General features: G+C 40.1%; 2 protein-coding genes across 4 annotated transcripts in view; one reads left to right on the plus strand and one right to left on the minus strand.

Annotated features, from left to right (window-relative positions):
• The window catches only part of LOC118281107 (lysosomal alpha-mannosidase-like), a 32,835-nt gene extending 23,103 nt beyond the window's left edge, over positions 1-9,732 (plus strand). For all 3 annotated transcript variants that reach the window (XM_050700668.1, XM_050700667.1, XM_050700666.1), the window contains exons 9-16: positions 530-622; positions 1,405-1,534; positions 2,039-2,117; positions 2,897-3,017; positions 3,707-3,812; positions 5,097-5,187; positions 5,686-6,884; positions 7,449-9,732. In XM_050700668.1, the coding sequence (XP_050556625.1) occupies positions 530-622; positions 1,405-1,534; positions 2,039-2,117; positions 2,897-3,017; positions 3,707-3,812; positions 5,097-5,187; positions 5,686-6,884; positions 7,449-8,693 (3,064 nt within the window). In that variant the 3' untranslated portion in view covers positions 8,694-9,732. The remainder of the gene's footprint in view (positions 1-529; positions 623-1,404; positions 1,535-2,038; positions 2,118-2,896; positions 3,018-3,706; positions 3,813-5,096; positions 5,188-5,685; positions 6,885-7,448) is intronic.
• Positions 9,733-10,047: 315 nt separating this feature from the next.
• Positions 10,048-20,722, minus strand: part of LOC118280863 (lysosomal alpha-mannosidase-like) — a 44,368-nt gene continuing 33,693 nt past the window's right edge. The window contains exons 9-15 of the mRNA XM_050700651.1: positions 20,535-20,664; positions 19,448-19,523; positions 18,637-18,757; positions 14,959-15,270; positions 13,661-14,084; positions 12,284-12,779; positions 10,048-11,492 (exon numbers count right to left, since the gene is read on the minus strand). Of these exons, the coding sequence (XP_050556608.1) occupies positions 10,714-11,492; positions 12,284-12,779; positions 13,661-14,084; positions 14,959-15,270; positions 18,637-18,757; positions 19,448-19,523; positions 20,535-20,664 (2,338 nt within the window). The 3' untranslated portion in view covers positions 10,048-10,713. The remainder of the gene's footprint in view (positions 11,493-12,283; positions 12,780-13,660; positions 14,085-14,958; positions 15,271-18,636; positions 18,758-19,447; positions 19,524-20,534; positions 20,665-20,722) is intronic.

Consider the following 20,722-nt stretch of genomic DNA (forward strand, 5'->3'; position numbering starts at 1 on the left):
TTGTTCCGGGTCTGGGTGTCATGTGTATGTGCACTTGTATGTTTGTAAACGCACCCACGACACAGGAGAAAAAAATAGTGTGGGGCAACATTTTACTTAAAAAAAAGTTTTAAAAGCATTTGCCATGGCTTTAATGGGAGGTAGTGTTGTGTTTGAAGATTACAATAGTAAATATAAATGATTTTTTTTTAATACAAATAAAAGAAGTCTGTCTATGAGTTAGTCATGAAAGAGCTATCTCTTTCACTGTCTCTGTCATTATTGAAATTGCTATCAATTGTTTTCATTGACGAAGCGACGCATCGTGCGTATTTGTGAACCACTTTATACAGAGTAGAGTCAATGTTTATTTAACTTATTTATGTTCTCAAATTGAACTGGTCCGGGGTACGAAATATCTTCACTATTGTAATGTTCAAACACAACACTACCTCCCATTAAAGCCGTGGCAGATACATTAAGAACCTCTTATATAACTTGGAGTCACACTGGTATTTGTAAAGCTAATGTTTTTTATTGATATTTTCAGATATTCCAATTTGAAGGCGGCTAGAGATGGACTTAACATATCAGTATTTTATTCGACTCCTAACTGTTATTTGAAGTCTGTTAAAGAAGCTAAGTAAGTAGACGTAAAATTACATTATTTGTTTTATAAAAGGGTCAGTAGAGATTTAACCGTGGGAGAGCCATGCTTCGGCACTGCTGGGCCGGCTCGACCGGAGTGATGCCACGGCGGAGGAGAAAACCGTCGTGAAACAACGCTTGCGTTGTGTGAATGAGGTTACCGGAGGTCCAATTATCCCCCTTCCCAATCTTCCCAATCTCCGATTCCCCAACAACCCTTAAATTCCTAGCCTCCAAAATGCCGGCAACGCACTTGTGACGCCTCTTATGTTTCAAGTGTCCATGGGCGGCGGCTATTGCTTACCATCAGGTGATACGTCTTCTTGTTTCCCGGCTTACTCCATAAAAAAACAGTTGGACAGACAGCCCACAGCGACTGTTTTATACCTTACTAGCAAAACCGGGCGAACTCCGTTTCGCCACCAGACGGGATTTTCTATTGATTTTCTTCGGTTTTTTTGCTATAAACCTCACGGAGCCCAAGACCTTTCCAACGAATACAAAACCGTGGAAATCGGTTCGTGCGTTCTGGAGTTATAGCGTCAGGAAGGAAAACCCGACTTATTTATATATTATAGATTATAGATAATAAATTATTATGATCGGCTTACTCACGTAAATGTGTAAACTCTAGCATGGCTTGAAACTAGTCGAGTTCCTCGTCAAACAGTTACATGAGTAAGTCGATAACATAATAATTAATTTAGTATGTCTCACGAAAGTTATAATAAAATTATAGATAATTATGTAATATGATTGCTATACATATATTTTCAGCCCGACTCTGCCCACAAAGAAGGACGATTTCTTCCCATACGCCAGCGACCCAACTGCTTATTGGACTGGCTACTTCACATCTAGACCTACTACTAAGTTCTTTGAGAGAGAAGGAAATAATTATTTACAGGTAATAACAGTATATAAGTTTTTAAACTGACATGGTCACTAACACTATTATTAGGATCACGGATGAACGCATCGAACGATTGAACGCCAGTTCATCCGTGATCATGGCGCTTGCAACAGTGCCGAAATATCGGAAACTCATAGACATAAATAAACATGGTAAATATCCCGTCTCAAGTTCTAATAACAATAAGAGTATATTTCACCATCGTTACTCTTCCAACGGGTGTCGTATACCCGATTAAGGGTACTTTACCACCAGAGATGTGCTATGTAGCTATGCTACGAAGATCTAATAGCTAAGCTGTGAAACTATCCGCCCGAGGCGGGAGAAGTCATTGGATGATTTTCCCCCCTTAAAAAGCCAAAGATAAGATAGGTTTTAATAATTTTTAACACATTGAACGCCGTGGTGGTCACCGGTGACCGACGTTAGCGGAGGATTTGTCTTCAACAGTTTTCTATTGGCAGTCAAAGACTTAATATTTTATTTACTTGTTTTCAGACTATGAAACAGTTGCAAGTATTAGCTGATTTGGACAAACATAATGAATTTGTTCTCAACGAACTGAAAAGTGCTATGGGTGAGTTCATAATTATATTATTTGTTCATTTTCATACATAAGAGTGGCTTTTTTTATGGTACAAGTCGGTAAATGAGCAGACGGATCACCTGATGGTAAGCAATCGCCGCCAGCAAACACCAGAGCAGTTACAAGTGCGTTGCTGGTTTTTTGGGGGTTAGGAATTTAAGTTATTGGGGAATCGGGGATTGGGAAGGTATTTGGGTCTCCGGTAATCTCCCTCACACAATGAAACACAACGCAAACGTTGTTTCACGTCGGTTTTCGGTCAGGCCTTGTCACTCCGGTCGAGCCGTCCCAGCAGTGCTGAAAAAACAGCCGATATAATAAAAATTGTGTTTTTAATTTTTAAACTATAGCAACGTCACCACTTTTATCCCCAAAGTGGCAGAGGTGCACATTACGGTACGTAATGCCACTGTACTTTCAGTGTACACACACTTTTCACTATTTGTGTTATAAGTCCCATGTAAGGCAGTTGTCCCACCGGCAACGATGAACGAGTAACGAGTAGAGCTAGAACTAGAAACGAGTGAAAACAAAAACAAACAAGTGAAGCGAGCACTCGCCGGCAGTGTGAACAGTCAGCGATCAACTATTTGTATATGCATCTCTTTTGTTTACACGGAAAGTATATCTATTGTACGTTTCTTGAGCGAGAAAATAGCCGATAGTTAGTCGTTCACTCGCCGTTGGTGGGACAACTGCCTTATAGGGGGTGAATTTTTTAAACTATGTATAAATAATATGAATTTAGAAATTATATTATATATTTACAGGTGTAATGCAACATCATGACGCTATAACAGGGACAGAGAAGCAGCATGTCACACACGATTACGAGAGGTTGTTGAACCAAGCCATTGACGACGCATTCATTATTGCTAAACAAGCGTTCAAGTAAGTATACTAATATAGGGTGACTGGTAATTAGTGAACGATATTTAAACACGTGATTGTACTCATGATTACAAACAACTTTCCCGAAGAAACTTTTTTTGTATACTCATTAGTTTTATTTTTATCACAATAACAAAATTTCATTAGCCGCGTGGGTAGTTCCAAAATACCTATCTAGTTACTAGTCTTCCGATAACGCGGGCGTCTCGCTGCTAACAGCTGATCAAGCGAAAGTATATTGTTTTGTTATTGTGATAAAAATTAAACTAATGAGTATACAAAAAAGTTTACATAATTAAAAACTTTCGCATTTATAATATTAGTAACATTTTTAGTATGGCACAAAGTGATGCATCGATAGGGCCATGTAGCATAATAGGCCATAACATATGCGACTGCACGGTTAGTGCGGTGGCTGGGCAACTGGCTGCTGCGCAACCGGTAGCGGGTTCGATTCCCGCACGGAGCAACTCTTTGTGTGATCCACAAATTGTTGTTTCGGGTCTGAGTGTCATGTGTATGTGAACTTGTATGTTTGTAAACGCACCCACACAGGAGAAAATCCTAAAGTGGGGCAATGCTTAAAAAAAATGTATTCGATACAAAATCTTTACTAAGGAATAGTTTAAGTAATCATTAAATGTCTCTGAGTGCGGCAGTAAATGTGATATAATATATTTTTGTTTCAGTAAAATGATATTAAAGGACAGCATGAGGAAGCCGATGTTTGATTTCCAGAGATGTCACTTGAACGAGTCCAGCTGCCAGGTTTCAGAAAACAGCGATAATTTTGTTGTAAGTAGTTTTTTTATAAACGAGCAGACGTATCACCTGATGGTAAGCAATCGCCGCCGCCCATGGACACTTGAAACACCAGAGGCGTTACAAGTTAGGAATTTAAGGGTTGTTGGGGAATCGAGGATTGGGAAGATTAGGAAGATTGGGAAGGGGGAATTGGGCCTCCAGTAACCTGACTCACACAACGCAAGCGTTGTTTCACGTCGGTGTACTGCTCGGCCGTGGTATTACTCCGATCGAGCCGGGCCATTAGTGCCGAAGCATGGCTCTCCCACACTTAGAAGTAGCTTCTATTAAGTAAATCGTGTTATGACGCCACAGTACATATATTTGTCGCCACTTTTACTCTTTATGCGGGTGTCATATATCCGGCTAAAGGTAAGCGTCCACAGGCCCGCATCATACGCATCCCACGCAACGGATTTTAGTCCATTGATCCGCATCGTACGAACCGCTCTTCCTCAACTTCTACATGCGATACGTACTGATTACGTCATACGGAATGGCGATACCAAAAATCCGAATGAGAGTGGGATCAGTAATTCGATTGCTGATACTCGCGTCGGCAATCCGATCGCTGTCGATACAGTGGACGCAGTCTGAAATATTAATCCGTTTGATGCGATCCATACGATGCGTGCGATGCGTAAGATGCGGTCTGTGTACGCAGACTTAAAGGGTTACGCGTTTGACCGACAGTGATCAGCGTGTGTAACCTTCTGAAGTATACTCGATTGCATTCTCTGTAAGAATATTCTATTCTCAGCTGTAATGTTGTATATGCAAACTTGTAAATAAAAATAAAATAAATAAATAAAATAATTCTCGCTCGTCATTGATTGAACCAATGACATGGCGGACCGCGACCATGTTTTCTTATAAACTTTATCCCTATAGACTGCAATCTCCAATATACCTGCCAAGCATGGAGGTGGTCCACCAGTACTAAGCTATGTGTACCAATGAATATGATTGGTGGAAGCCAAACGCATCCACAGCAACGTAGCATAGCACATCTCTGGTGGAATAAGCGCCATTAAGCTCGAGCTATCGCGCTCGGGTCGCGGCATTTAAACTAAGTACTGGCCTTTTTGCACCATGACTTTTATGTTTTTTATCATATTAATTTATATGTTTATTTTTATATGGTGCGAATAAACTGTTTTTTCTTTCTTTCTTTCTTAACTAAAGTATCAGAGGTATCAGAGGAGTATCAGTTTCGCTCTAGATCAGTGAACAATTTAGTCAACTTTCTAGCCTTAATGGTATTTTTGTTCACAGGTAACTGTATACAATCCTCTGGGTTGGTCTGTAAAGGAACCGATCAGGATTCCTGTGCCGGCTGGTACATTTGAGGTCTTTGGACCCTATGGTAAGTTACATCTATTAATATTATTTTATTATTATGTTATCGACTTACTCACGTAACTGTTTGACGAGGAACTCGACTAGTTTTAAGTTATGCTAGAGGCTCATATTTATGAGTAGTAGTCGCGCTACTACTACGAAACTAGTCGAGTTCCTCGTCAAAACATTACGGGAGTAAGTCTAACATAATAATTAATTAATTTATTAATCATAACAGTAGTTGCGCGACGTGTTCGCAGGCTGCTCATGATGTAGAGTCCCTTTATGAAACTAGTAGAACTTTTTACCATTACTTTACGTGAACAAAATCGTTATATTATAATAAATAGTTATAATATAAAAACTACAACAATTTTAATCACAAAAATACTCTGGTCAACACATAATTAAAATTATTACCTATACTATTTTATTTTATCTTTAACTGTATAATGTATTGGCTTAAGCTGTAAAATTATGTATGTTTTTTGTGATAAATAAATAACCACTCAATTCGTTACAGGTACTATAATGAAAACACAGATGGTACCATTAGCAGCGAAAGTCAAAAACATACCGACACGAGTGTCAAAAGCGACACAAGAAATAGTCTTCTTGACAGAACTAAAACCACTATCTTATAGGAGCTTCTACATAAAGAAACGTTTGCGCCCAAAGCGTAGTGCAAAACAAGGTTCCTATGATTATTATCCAAGTATTAATCAGAATATTTGGAGCAACGACCCATCTAAAACTGACTATGAAAAGTACTTGACAACTGAATCGATTCCCGACCCCCCAGTTTACCTAGAAGATATACCAAACATATATGACAAAGATGTCAATTTTGATGTCTTAAAAACTAATGCTAATGATAAGGAGCATAAAATGTTAGATCTTGAAAAGATTCTCGATAATAGAAAGAAGATTTATAAAACTACGAACGATCATGAAACTAAAGACGGATCACATGATAACGATCAAAAGAATATTGATTTTGAAAAGATTCTAGTGGCAAACAGACAGAAGATTGGCAAAAATAACAATAATGATCCTGTTTTTGATCCTTTCAAAACTGGTCTAAGCGATAATGATCAAAAAATGCTTGAGCTAGAAAAGATTTTGGTGGAAAATAGTAAGAAAATCGATAATACGAATAATAAGGAACCTATATACGATATTTTAAAAGATATGCCGCATGATAACAAACATTTATTTGATTTTGAAAAGATTACTATTGATGATAAACAGAAAATTGATACTAAAATCACTAACGAACCAACTTATGATATTTTAAAAGATGGTCTTCGTGACAACAATAAAAAACTGCTTAACTTCGAAAAAATGACAGCAGACGATAGTAAGAAAATTGACAAAAGCAACAGTTTCGACATTCTAAAAGATGAGTTGCAAAATAATTACCAAAAAGTGCCAGATTATGAAAAGAATCCGTTTGACGATAGAAAGAAGACAGATAAGAGTAATAATGAGCCTAATCTTGATGTTTTAAAAGGCGGCCCACACGATAATGATAACCAAAAGATATTAGAACTAGAAAAGATATTGGTACATAATAGTAATAAGAAAGTAGATAGCAAAGGCAGTACTGAGCCGAGACCATTCAACTATCCTAGCATGTTCAGTAATGAAGAATTGAGGATGTTAGCTGATGAACCACATCATGCTGTTAAGGATGAAGATGAAATTATCATCGGTAATCAGGTAAGAATAATGTTATACGCCCTTTTTTGGATGTTGATTAAGTGTGTGTTTGACAGTTCTGTATCCTGTATCATTTCTATCTGATATTGTTTTTTTTGATATGGGGGTATGGGAAATGAGTAGATGGATCACCTGATGGTAAGCTATTGGCTGTCTATTAACACTTTCAACACCAGAAGAGCTAGAAGTAATTATTGCCGACCATTTGGTTTAGACAGCAGTTGGCTGTTGCGCAGAGAGTTCTTTTTTATGGCATAAACCGGAAAACGAGCAGACGGATCACCTGATGGCAAGCAATCGACATAGACACCTCAAACACCAGGCATTGCAAGTGCGTTGCCGGCCTATTAGGTGTTAGGAATTTAAGGGTTGTTGTAGAATCGGGGATTGGGAAGATTGTGGAGGGGTGTAATTGAGCCTCCGGTAACCTCACTCACACAACACAAGCGTTGTTTCACGTCAGTTTTCTGTGAGACGGATTCGTGCCTAAGCATGACTCTCCCACACTTCTTCGCTTTGATACAAAACTATTCATAAATCTAATTCTTCCTTTAATTGTTTCAGCACTTTAAACTAGAAGTGAACAGAGCAACAGGAATCATCAAGAAGATCATTTTCCCGGACAATTCAAGAACGAATTTCTCAATAAACATGTATTACTACATTGGTACTTGTGGGGACAACCACGACACTGCACATAGGGCTTCAGGTGCCTACATTTTTAGACCATCATCTAACGTACCAATAAAATTAGAAACTCTCAACACAGACATCATCAAAGGAGACATCGTTCAGGAAATCCGACTGGACTTAAGTCCTGCCGGTTATCTAGACGTAAAATTCTACGACAATCAAAATTACCTTGAAGTAGAATGGGTTGTTGGCCCAATACCTATACTAGATGATACAGGTAAAGAATACATTATCAAATATGAAACTCATATAGCAAATAAGGGAAAGTTTTACACAGATTCGAATGGTAGACAGATTCTTGAGAGGTGTCGTGATCATCGTCCGCAATGGAATGTGTCTTTGCAAGAACCTATACCAGGGAATTATTATCCAGTAGCTAATCAGATATATATAAAGAATAGTAGAGATTTCCGAATGTCTGTTTTAACTGATAGGTCTCAAGGCGGTAGTTCTATGATAGATGGAGAAATAGAGCTAATGCTACATAGGAGATTACTCTGCGACGATGCTTTTGGCGTCGGAGAAGCTTTAAATGAGACTGCTAAAGATAAAGGGCTTGTAGCTAGAGGAAAACATAGAGTGTACCTCGGTATCAGTAAAGATAATTTAAAGAAGCAAGTTGTTGAAATGCATCAGCCCCCTATTTTGCTATTCGCTGATGCTACTAATATAAAATACGATGATTGGTTCGCGATGCATAATGAGTTTTCCTGGCTAGAACGAGATTTGCCTAAAGGGATACATCTGTTAACTCTAGAACCATGGGATTCTCAACTTTTGATTCGGTTAGAGAATTATTACAACGACAAAAATGCGTCTGCAGAAGTTAATCTACAAGACTTGTTCAAGAATATTAGGATTTTGGCAATTGAAGAGATGCTTTTGGCTGGTCACAGGCCGGTGGAAGGTTATAAGAAATGGACTTGGAAGAAAGATGGGGGGAAAGAGAAGACTGATTCAGTCAAAGGAGGAAAGACTAATAATTTAATTGTGACTATTAAAGGCAAGGAAATTAAGACTTATTTAGCTGATTTCGAAATTAGGGAGCATTCGACACAGGTAAAAGCTACAAGCTTGGGCATGTTAGGTCGATATGAGGTAACCACAGTTGTATAAAACGATAGATTTTCTCCCCCCCTTCCCAATCTTACCAATCCCCGTTTCTCCGTTTAAATTCTGGAAACTATCATTTTCATTTTTTTTTCTTCTTCTCTAATAATATCTTCTGATTTATTTCGTTGCGGGATCCAAGACAGTCATTCATGTCCCTGGGACGTTGGACTTCAGTGTTCCGGTGTTTGCATGGTTGTATCTACTGTAGATCCTGGTGCACAGGAGTTGCAGTAGTTTGGAAGGTTGTTTAAAAAACCCATAAATTCCTAACACCCAAAAAGCCGGCAATGCACTTGTAACGCCTCTGGTGTTACCAGTGTCCATGGGCGGCGGCGATTGCTTACCATCAGGTGATACGTCAAAACATAATTTTAGACTACTTTGTTGGTCTAGTGGTAACAACTATCACAGCTTAACGAGGTCCTAATTTCGATTCCCGGGCTGTGAAACTGAGTTTTTCATTGTCGAAACGCTCAGTAATAGCACGGAGTCTGGGGTTTTAGTGTACTGGGAATATTCACCCCCCCCTATTACATGGGACTCATAACATAAGTGGTGAAAAGTGGGTGTTGTTTAAGGCACCTCTGCCTATCCCTTCAGGGTATTTGTCTCCATTTTATAATAAGTATATTATGACTGCCTCGTTGGCCGAGTGGTCGCAAGGGCGACTGCCGGACAAGGGGCTCGGGTTCAATTCCCGGATCGGGCAAAATATTACTGGGCTTTTTTCGGTTTTTCGAAAATTTCTCAGTAGTAACACGGAGTCTGGAATTGTGCCCGGTATATGGCAATAGTGTCACCCCCTATTACATGGGACTTATAACACAAATGGTGAAAAGTGGGTGTACATTGTATAGCGGCATTACGTGCCGTAATGTGGACCTCTGTTGTGTTTATAATAAGTAGTTTTTCGAAATAATTCTAATAATTATGTTTGTAGATTATTAATATTAAATGTATTATTTTTTTTGTAATCAAATGTTACATACAGAAAAAAAGAAAGAATGAAAAAACCAAATAAATTTTATGATTTTTTAAAAAATATTTGCTGTTTTATTTTGTTATCCTATTTTACATATTTAGTGTTGAGACTGCCTCGTTGGTTGAGTAGTCGCAAGTGCGACTGCCGGAAAAGAGGTCTCGGTTTCGATTCCCTGGTCAGTAATAAAAACCAAAAAGTCATGTTATATATTTATTATATACATAAGTACTAATAATATACTTATCTAAGACTGTACAAATTTTATTTACCCTTTAAAAAAAGAATTAAAAGCATATCGTCCTCGCACAGCTACATAACTTAGTATCAGTGGAAACGGTCACATACGTTTCACAGCTTAGCTATTACATCTTCGCAGCATAAGGCCGGGACTCCACCAAAGCGGAGACGAGACGAGCGGAGAGGAGATGTTTTTTAAACAACCAATAGAATTGAGTTATTGACACGTCTCCTCTCCGCTCAGCTTCAGTGGAGATCGCTGTGCGGAGATGTGTAATATTTGTATGTCGCGATGGAAGCGGAGATGTGAGCTGTGCGCGGACGACGCGCAGTGGAGACGAGAGATGTGAGCGGCGTGCAGTGAGCGATGTCACCCTCCCCCCTCTCGCCCGCTAGCAACCCGCAGAACCCCGCGCGCGCGCCGGCCTTTCGTGTCAGAATGCGTACTGAGCACTCAACGCCCCGCACCCGAGCTGAAAAACATCTCTTCTCGCACAGCACACAGCACACCGCACACATCTCTGCTTTGGTGGAGTCCCGGCCTAACTAAATAGCACATCTCTGATGCACCCTAAAGGTAAGCATCCACAGACCCGCATCGCACGCATTCCGTATGACGTCATCAGTACGCATCGCATGTAGGCATTGCCGATGATGCGGTCCGTACGATGCGGATCAGTGGACGCAGTTGTATGAGTTTCTATACAAGACAAACTAAAATCCATTGCGTGTGATACCGGCATGAGGACGCTTACCTTGAAGGAAATTTGCGTTAGGTAAGTTACATCTCTGCTTACTCAACATTTACCTTCGAACATAACTTACAACAAAGGTCCTTATTTGCTGCGGCATAAGACCTATACCCTCATCTAAATCAATATTCTGTCTATTCACCTCATATTCTTCATCTTTAGCAAATTCAAAACGAGTATAATTGCCATACACATCATTAAAATTCTTCACAAACCTATCCTTTTGCCAACGCATTGGATAATAGTCTTTTAACCACATGTTACCCGCTAACAAAGTCTCTTTCGCTTCAGTAATAACAAAATCTTTAAACAATTCTCTTAAAAACACTTTTTTATAACCATTCCTAGCTACATCAGCCTTTTCTAAATAATTTTCTAGCCTTAATAAGTATTTGTCATGCCATTTTTCAAGTGTCAAAATGTGTACACCGATTGGTAGTTTCAAATTCAATGCAGAATACTCATTTTTATTTTTATTCCAATTTGTTAAGCTTATGTTGAAATAAGATTCGTGAATAGACGCAAAGACTTTCGGTGTCAATTCTAATTCTTTTGCAAATTTCTTTTCAAATACTTTGTTTGGTCTGTAATCTGCTTTTGAGAGGTATAAATGTTGTTTACCTCTTACTATAATAGCTTGTCCTAGTTGAGTTTCGTTAAAATAAGTTTTCATTTTACTATCGTCAGTTAGAATGCGTCTATGTAAAAATAGATCGACATGACCGTCAATTAAAGAGGTCCCGCCCTGACATCTGTCGGTAAAAATTGACAGTCTGATGTTTCTTCTTTGGTCTTCAATGTAGATCTTTGATGTTACTGGGTAAACGTTTCCTGGAATAAATAGGTTACTGTTTTATTTATTTATTTAAAGTAAAATATTAGAACTATAAAGTAAAATATTATAACTGTAAGACTGCCTCGTAGGTCGAGCGGACGCAAGTGTGACTGCCGGACAAGTGCTCTCGGGTTCGATTCCCGGGTTGGGCTGGGCTATTTTTCGTTTTTCGATAATGTCTCGAAATGTGCCCGTTATATGGCTATAGGCTCACCACCTTACTTTAGGACTTACAACATAAATTATGAGTGATTTATTAGCTTCTGTCAATGGCTTCGCCCGCATTCCCGTGGGATAAGTAGTATCCTAGCTCCCGACTCGGCTTATACCCTGTCTGTATAGCTCACAGTCACCCTTTTTTTTAAGGGGGGAAAATCATCGAATGACTTCTCCCGCCTTGAGCGAGGCGAGTGGGAGTGTCAGACTCTTACTGACTAAAAACCATCCCGTTCCTACTCCTGCTTTTCGAGCCGGAGCTCCGGTAAGCCCGCTAGGTAGTCCGCAGCTCTGAATGGTACACCTAGCTCACTCTTATCTCGTCGCATTCCGCGCGCGCTTCATAGAGCCAACAGACGACCATAGATGGGGCCTAGTAGGGTTTATGCCTGATCCGGGGCTGCAGACTACCTAAAAGCAGCCGAAAAGCAGGAGTAGGATGGGTGGTTTTTAGTCAGTAAGAGTGACACTCCCTCTTGCATCGCCTGAGGCGTGAGAAGTCATTGAATGATTTTGCCACCTTAAAAAAAGTACCCAATTTTAAATATAAGTAATCGGTAATTATACTCACCAGCAACCGCAGAGCTACTATCTATAATCGTCGGTAAAAACGTAGGCCTTGCATCCCTAATCCTCTTCACAGTCTGCCGTCCATTAGAATCAGTATAGAAAACCCCTTTATTACTCAAATCCGTCACATATCTCACAAATACTTCTTTACCTAACCCATCAGCTTTAGGTATAGGGCCCACGATCCAATCTATTTCAATAGTAGGAAGACCTTTGTACAACCTTAGAGAAAGCCCAGCATAACTTGCAAAGCGAATTTGAATCTCCTGAACTACATCCGATTTTAGGATCTTAGAATCGTAAAGATCTGTTATTAGAATCGGTTGGGAGTCTATAGGCCGAAATATGTAGGCTCCGGGGGTCCGCTTTTTAGTGCCCATTTTATCCGGGTCATCTGATACGTAGTAACACATTTGTATTGCAAATGAAATGTTTACTCCATTTGATAGGATTATGTTTAGCGGTTGCTGATCCTTATCCACATTTATTTTGATGTACTGAAATAGAAATATGTATATTTTTAGTGTGGGAGAGCTATGCTTCGGCTCGATCGGATTGATACCACGGCCGAGCTGAAAATCGACGTGAAACAACGCTTGCGTTGTGTGAGTGAGGTTCTTGGAGGCCCAATTCCCACTCCTCAATTTTTCTAATCCCCGATTCCCCAACAACCCTTAAGTTCCTAACCCCCAAAAGGCCGGCAATGCACTTGTAACGCCTCTGGTGTTTCAAGTGTCCATGGGCGGCGGCGAATGCTTACCATCAGGTGATCCGTCTGCTCGTTTACCGGCCATGTGTATTCCATAAAAAAGTCGCTAAACCATTTTTTCTTTCTATCGCCGTATATTCAAGATGCTGTAGGTAACTACGATCCTCAAGTAAATCCAAATTTAGCATCGTGAGCTACTAAAACATGCTCGTCAGTTAAAGGTACGCGTCCACAACCCCGCATTGTACGCATCGGACAGATCGCACCAAACGGATGAATTTTTCAGACTGCGTCCACTGTATCAACAGCAATCGGATTGCCGATGTCACTTTTACTCGGATTTCTGTTATCGGCATTCCATATGACGTCATCGGATAGCATCGCATGTAGGCATTGCCGATGATGCGGTCCGTACGATGCGGATCAGTGGACGCAGTTGTATGAGTTTCTATACAAGACTAACTAAAATCCGTTGCGTGCGATGCGGATCTGTGGACGCTTTACTGAAAAGAGACAACTTAAGACATTTACTGCCGTACTCAGAGACATTTAATGATTACTTAAACTATTCCTTAGTAACGATTTTGTTCCGAAAACAATTGCTAAGGACTGAGTTAAGTAACCATTAAATGTTTCTGAGTACGGCGGTTAAATATTTAAAAAACAAACCTCGTTCTGAATAAAACTATCACTGGACTCCATACTATGGTACCCAGACTTCTCCATTCTTCGATAAAACTTTTCGAAATCGAAAAAGGGGGTCGTACTCTCAACTGGTAGGGGAGTTGTCTCATAATCGTAATACTCTATAGGTTCATCGGTAGTTTTAAAGAAGTTGAATGGTACAAATCGCCTGGTGGTCATAAATGGTTCGGTTTGTTCTTCTGTTGTAGAAGTGGATTCGGTGGTGGTAGTGGTAGCTTCGGTGGTGGTAGTCGTAGCTTCGGTGGTAGTAGTGGTAGCCTCGGTAGTGGGTACGGTGGTGGTAGATTTGGTGGTGGTGGTAGCGGTTGTAGTGGGTCTGGTTGTGGTGGGAAGCGGTTCTGTTGTAGTGCGTGTTACAGATATGGTTGATGATGTTGATGTCGTGAATCTGAAATGTATAATGTTAGTTTAAAACGTATGTTCTTATCTATAGTCTCAATGATATGTTGGTATAATGCGAGTTTTATGGGAATAGCTACCCTAGGTTCAAAGGGTTAAAGGTGCATTTGCAATGTTATGGTGCTGAAAAGAAGTATTTTTTTGGCTCCTCTCGCCCTGGTTGAGGCGAGAGGGAGTGTCAGACTCTTACTGACTAAATAGTAAGCGTAGGAGAGCCATGCTTCGGAACTGCATGGCTGGCCTGACCGGAGTGACACCACGGCCTCACAGAAAACCGACGTGAAACAACGCTTGCGTTGTATGAGTGAGGGCCCCAAATACTCCCCTTCCCAATCTTCCTAACCCCCAATTCCCCAACAACCCTTAACTTCCTAACCCCCAAAAAGCTAGCAACACCCTAGTAACGCTGGTGTTTCAGACACCCATGGGCGGCGGCGTTTGCTTACCATCAGGTGATCCGTCAGTTCGTTTATCGGCTATCTCTATCTATACCATAACAAAAACAGGTGTCTACCTGTGACTCCTCTTGGGTATCCATGGGCTTCACTCATTGCTTACCATCAGGTGACTCGTCTGCTCGTTTGCCACCTATTCCATAAAAAAACCCAAAAGGCCGACAACGCACTTGTAACTTCTGGTCCATGCACGGCGGCGATTGCTTACCATCAGGTAACTCGTCTGCTCGTTTGCCACCTATTCCATAAAAAACTTTCTACCTTTTCGACCCGGGGCGGGAAAAGCCAATAAAAACGCACTTGTAACGCCTAGTGTTTCAGGCACCCATGGGCGGCGGCGATTGCTTACCATCATGTAATACTCTCGTATACCGCCTTTACCATACCCAAAAAGAAAGCAAAACTCACGCAGTAGTAGTCCGCAATGGCACCCAACTACTAGTTGTCATTAAAACCTTTTTGGTTTCCGTACTAATTTCTTCCTCGGTCTCATTGGTGACTGATGCTTGTGTACCAACATAATCACTGTAGAATTCTAGATATTTAGCCCTGGCACTATTAGCTAGTGGCACTTTATAGTGCCCCTTTTCAGTAACATCTTCAAAGTACTCATACTCTGGTAAGTCGTCGAGCAAATATTTGTTCTCTCTTTTCAAAAAGCTTGTTTCTCTTGTAAACTCTTTTTTTGGTGTGTCGCTTTTATTGTTGTGGTTGAATATCCTTAAATGAAAAGATAAAGAAAGATTAAAAAAAAACCACACCACATGACAATCGGCGAGGCGTCACCGTTTTATGGTAGATATCCCACCCACTTGCACGAAGCGCCTCGCTCCAAGCTTCCTTGTACGAACTGCTAGGGAGTGGAACTCCTTGCCGGAGTCTGTGTTTCCTGATGGGTATAATCTGGGTGTCTTCAAGGCCCGAGTGAATAAGTTGCTTATGGGCAGACGTGCTCCATCGTAGGCCGCATCATCACTTACCATCAGGTGAAAAGATAATGTTTTTAAACTGACATGGTTACTGACACTAACATTAAAACTTAAGGGTATTACTACACTAATCGAGCGATCGTCGATCGATGGTGGAATAGATTAGTCGATGTCGATCGATAGTTTCTACTTCACCAGTCGATCGATAGCCGATAGATACTATTTGTCGATTGTGGAATGGATTAGTCGATGTCTATCGATAGTTTTTACTACACCAATCGATCGATAGCCGATAGATACTATCTGTCGATTGTGGAATGGATTGGTCGATGTCGGTCGATAGATTCCAGCCGGAATATAATAAATCTACCGACCATTGCCATCGACCGGCAGTCGATAGAGCAATTAAAGCTACCACAACAATCGATCAAAAAAATCCGCATCAAAATCCGTTGCGTATTTTTAAAGATTTAAGCATACAAAGGGACAGAGAAAGCGACTTTGTTTTATACTATGTAGTGTTATGTTGTATATACAGCGTGTAACAAAATACCCATATAAATATCAAGAAGCACTGAATAATATAGGTTGAATAGAATCTCTTACACAAAGTTTCAGCTTAAAATACGTTTAAAAAAATACTTGGTGTCGCATTGTTCTTGATTTTAAAACATCCTACAAACGTATCACAACACTACAGGGGTCAATCGCTAATGTTTCGTAAACATTTCTTCTGTAAATCTGATCGCCTAGTACCTATCTACCTAATTTTAATTCGCATGAAAAATAAAAATTAAAAAATATTGGAAAAATTCATAACTTCGTTTCGTGAAACCCTTCCCGTATCGTTTGTTATGTTATCTAGAAACCGTGCACTTGATATGTATACCCCCTTTTTGTTACACCGTGTATATGATACTTTATTATAAATACCTTTTTAATACTGATCGTCTTGTCCTTGTCCGGAGTTGGATTCGCTCAATAAAATACGATCTGAAGCCTAGAGGGGGTATCTTGTCTGCTATGAAAACTAGTTCGTCTTCTGTGAGGAAGTCTCCTCGGTCCGGGAGTGACATTACTAATTCATGGATGGTTATCAGGGAGTGATTTTGTTGAACACCTGTAAATAGGTTTAAAAACTTTAGTAACAGAGTAAGAGCCCAGCCCTGCCAGACATTACTTCTTTTCTGAAAGACAAAACATGGGATACCGAGTAGCTTTTATATATAGTAAAGTTCAATATATTTTTTAAGACCTTTAAAGCGTCTGGCAGAAAGTGTCTGGCAGTGCGGATATTATTTTCTAATTTATGTTTTATAAAGCATATATAAAAATCAGCCATTAGAATTTAAGTTAAGTTAGTCTTATTTTTACTAAACTTTTTCACCTGTAAATCGGCCGTTTATCCAACTTAGCTGGTACGCAGGCATTCAAGGTACATATAAAAGCTACTCGGTATCCTAAGTTTTGTCTTTCAGAAAATAAGTGATGTCTGGCAGGGCTGGGCTCTTGGTCCATAAGATTAACGCCCGAGTACTGAAACGCTACTCAATTTTAAGTTGTACTTAAATATCGTGCTATCTCTGTCATTTTATAAAGAATTGATAGTGACAGAACTAGTTTTGAGAGCGTCTTAAAATTGAGTAGCGTTTGTGTATTCGGACATAAGGGTACTAACAATACAATAGATTTTTAGTTTTAATTCCGCTTATATATGTATTTTTTAACATAAGGTGTGCAGCATATCATATATTGGCACGGTGGCTGGGTGACCGGCTGTCACGCAACGTGTAGCGCGATCGATTCCTCCAACAACTCTCTGTGTGATCCACAAATTGTATGTTTGTAAACGCACCCATGACATAGGAGAAAATTCTAATGTGGACAAGGGGTCTCGGGTCCGATTCACGGATCGGGCAAAGTATTACTGGCCTATTTTCGGTTTTTCGAAAATTTCTCAGTAGTAGCACGGAGTCTGGAATTGTGTCCAGTATATGGCAATAGACTCTCTCCCTATTACATGGGACTTATAACACAAATGGTGACAAGTGAGTGTACCTTGTATAACAGCATTACTAACCGTAACGTGCACCTTTGCCTACCCCTTCGGGGGATAAAAGGTGTGACTTTACGGTACCTTTTGGATCATATACTTTATAGATTCCTCGGGCCACTGGTAGTCTGATAGGCAGAGTGACTGCCCAGGCTAATGGATTATATACCACAATCTGAAACCAATACAAAAGTAGTGTAGAGATTGTCCAGTCAACTGATGGTAGCGTGGACTGTCCAGGCGATACGTACTTAGGTATCGACATGAGCTAATGGTAACATGTAAACAGTGACTCGTGTAGTGTAGAGATTGTCCAGTCAACTGATGGTAGCGTGGACTGTCCAGGCGATACGTACTTAGGTATCGTCATGAGCTAATGGTAACATGTAAACAGTGACTCGTGTAGTGTCTCTACACTACACTACACGAGTCACTGTTTGTTCAGTCAACTGATGGTAGTGAGGATTGATTATTTTGATATACTTACGAAAAATCTGTTTCCTTCAAGGGTCCAACATGAAGATATATTAAAGTGGCAGGCGTAATATATCATTTTGCTGGATGAATTGCGTAAAATACTGAAAAATTAAAATAAAAACATAGATTATAAGAGTGGGAGAAGTCAAAGTCAAATCATTTATTTCAATTAAACCATATACTTAAAAGTAATTCTGAAACGACAATAATGAAAGAAATAAACAATAGTCTGTCGGTCTAGGAGGTATCAGAAGCTAGGAACTCGTTTCAAAGTGTAACTTCGAATGGAGTAATAAATAGGTTACTCTTTTTCAATCAGATTCATAACACAATACTTTGTTACATTGTTTTACATTGTTCTCACATAGTTGAAAAAATCGAAACAATGTAACCAAGTATTGTATTGTGAACCTGATTGAAAAAGAGTAACCTATGGAGTTTCTTGCTCGTTCTTCTCCATAGGAATCTACACTTTAGAACGAGTAAATAGAGCAACTAGAGGACTGACCGACAGACAGACAATTTTAATATATTTGCTTTGATGTTCTAAAGTGCCTTCCTGCTCTATTTGAAATATTTTTTTTCACTTTTAACTATTGTAAACGAGCGAAATAACGTATTACTTACTTAAAAGCCGGTCTGAACATCTGCATAGATATCTCTCTGGCTAGATACGCCTTCTTCGCGTAGTAATCGGCGACAATCGGACGCATCGCTCCTGTGATCACCGTGTGATCCTGTAGAACCCCTGAAAGATGAATTATTTCATCACTAGTTAGTCAGCGGCTTCACCCGCGTTCCCGTGCCGTGGCATAAAAATAGTCTCTTTTTAATTATTATGTTATCGGCTTGCTCACGTAACTGTTTGACGAGGAACTCGACTAGTTTCAAGCCATGCTAGAGGCTCATATTCATGAGCAGCATTCCGCGACACACGACGCGGCGACTGTCGCTGCTACTGTAGGAGCGCGATAATCGCTGTATCAACTAGTCGAGTTCCTCGTCAAACAGTTACGTGAGCAAGCCAATAACATAATTGAAAGAATACTATTTTTTATGCCATAATAATAAAACGGTGAAGGAAAACATCGAGAGGAAATCTGGGCTTATAATTTCTAATTATAAGTTTGAAATCGCCAACCCGCATTGAGCAAGCGTGGTGATTAATGCTCAAACCTTCTCCGTGTGAGAAGAGGGCTTTGGTCAGCAGTGGACACTTATAGGCTTGACTGCTCGGTTGGTGCGGTGGCTGGGCAACTGGCTGCCTTGCAACGTGTAGCGGGTTCGATTCCCGCACGGAGCAACTCTTTGTGTGATCCACAGATTGTTGTTCCGGGTCTGGGTGTCATGTGTATGTGAACTTGTATGTTTGTAAACGCACCCACGACACAGGAGAAAATCCTAGTGTGGCTATAGGCTGTTGATGTTGATGTCTTACCTGAAATCCACATGATTTCTTCAAATTTCTTGTCGTTGTTGCCAAGTTGAGCAAAGATCTGTAGTTGTTTTGCTATCTGTGGGCAAAATTTATTTTATTTGACTACGGCTTTTGCTACGGCGTAGTAGACCAGGTTACGGCTTTCACTACGGTGTCGTAGATCTAGCTACGGCTTTCGCTACGGCGTAGTAGATTTGGCTACGGCTTTCGCTACGGCGTAGTAGATTTGGCTACGGCTTGAGCTACGGCGTTGTAGTCCCGGCTACGGTCTTCGCTACGGCGTAGTAGACATGGCTACGACTTTCGCTACGGTGTAGTAGACTGGCTACGGTTTTCACTACGGCGTAGTAGAACTGGCTACGGCCGTAGCTACGGCGTAGTAAAAATATTGACCAAAGGGCTAGACTAACCTAGAAGCTTACTCTTGTTTGTTTCTTGTTCTCAACATTAATATTGTGTCGTACTCTTGAGTTGCAATACTAGCGCCCATTGCATCCGTATCACGTGGTTATTGAATGAAATAAACGGTATTGGCAACGGCGATTGCTTACCATCAGGTGATACGTCTGCTCGATTACCGGAGTGTTACATAAAACAAATACCCCGTCATCATCCCTATTGCATTGACATTGAGATTGGTTTCAAGAACGAGAGAGATATGCCAAAGAGAAGTAACACAATTTTATTATAACTTTCGTGAGGCATACTAAATTAATTATTGTGTTATCGGCTTACTCACGTAACTGTTTGACGAGAAACTCGACTAGTTTCAAGCCATGCTAGAGGGTGCGATGGAATGCTGCTCATGAATATGAGCCTTTAGCATGGCTCAAAACTAGTCGAGTTCCTCGTCAAACAGTTACGTGAGTAAGCCGATAACATAATAATTAATTGAGATGTAACATATATACTAATATTATAAAGAGGTAAACTTTGTATGTGGGGGTAATCTCTGGAACTAATGATCCATTCCATTTTTATCACTGGTAGAAAGCTATGATAAAGCTATAAATTATTTTTATAATATATACATATATAGAAATTTTCCGCGGACGAAGTCACGAGCAGAAGCTAGTATAATATATACCTGTACATATAAGTGTGTCTCCCTCGCAAGGTACTTGATGACAGGGCGTGAGGTATACATGCCAGTCGCATGCGTATGTCTGTCCACGCCTAAGGGAATGAAATCATCCTGTTTCGTCGACAAATTCGGCCTGAAATCACGTAAAATATATAGAATAGAATCAACCGTTATACAACGTATAACAAAAT

This window comes from Spodoptera frugiperda, chromosome 19 (genome assembly GCF_023101765.2).
Source record: "Spodoptera frugiperda isolate SF20-4 chromosome 19, AGI-APGP_CSIRO_Sfru_2.0, whole genome shotgun sequence".
Taxonomy (NCBI): Eukaryota; Metazoa; Arthropoda; class Insecta; order Lepidoptera; family Noctuidae; genus Spodoptera; species Spodoptera frugiperda.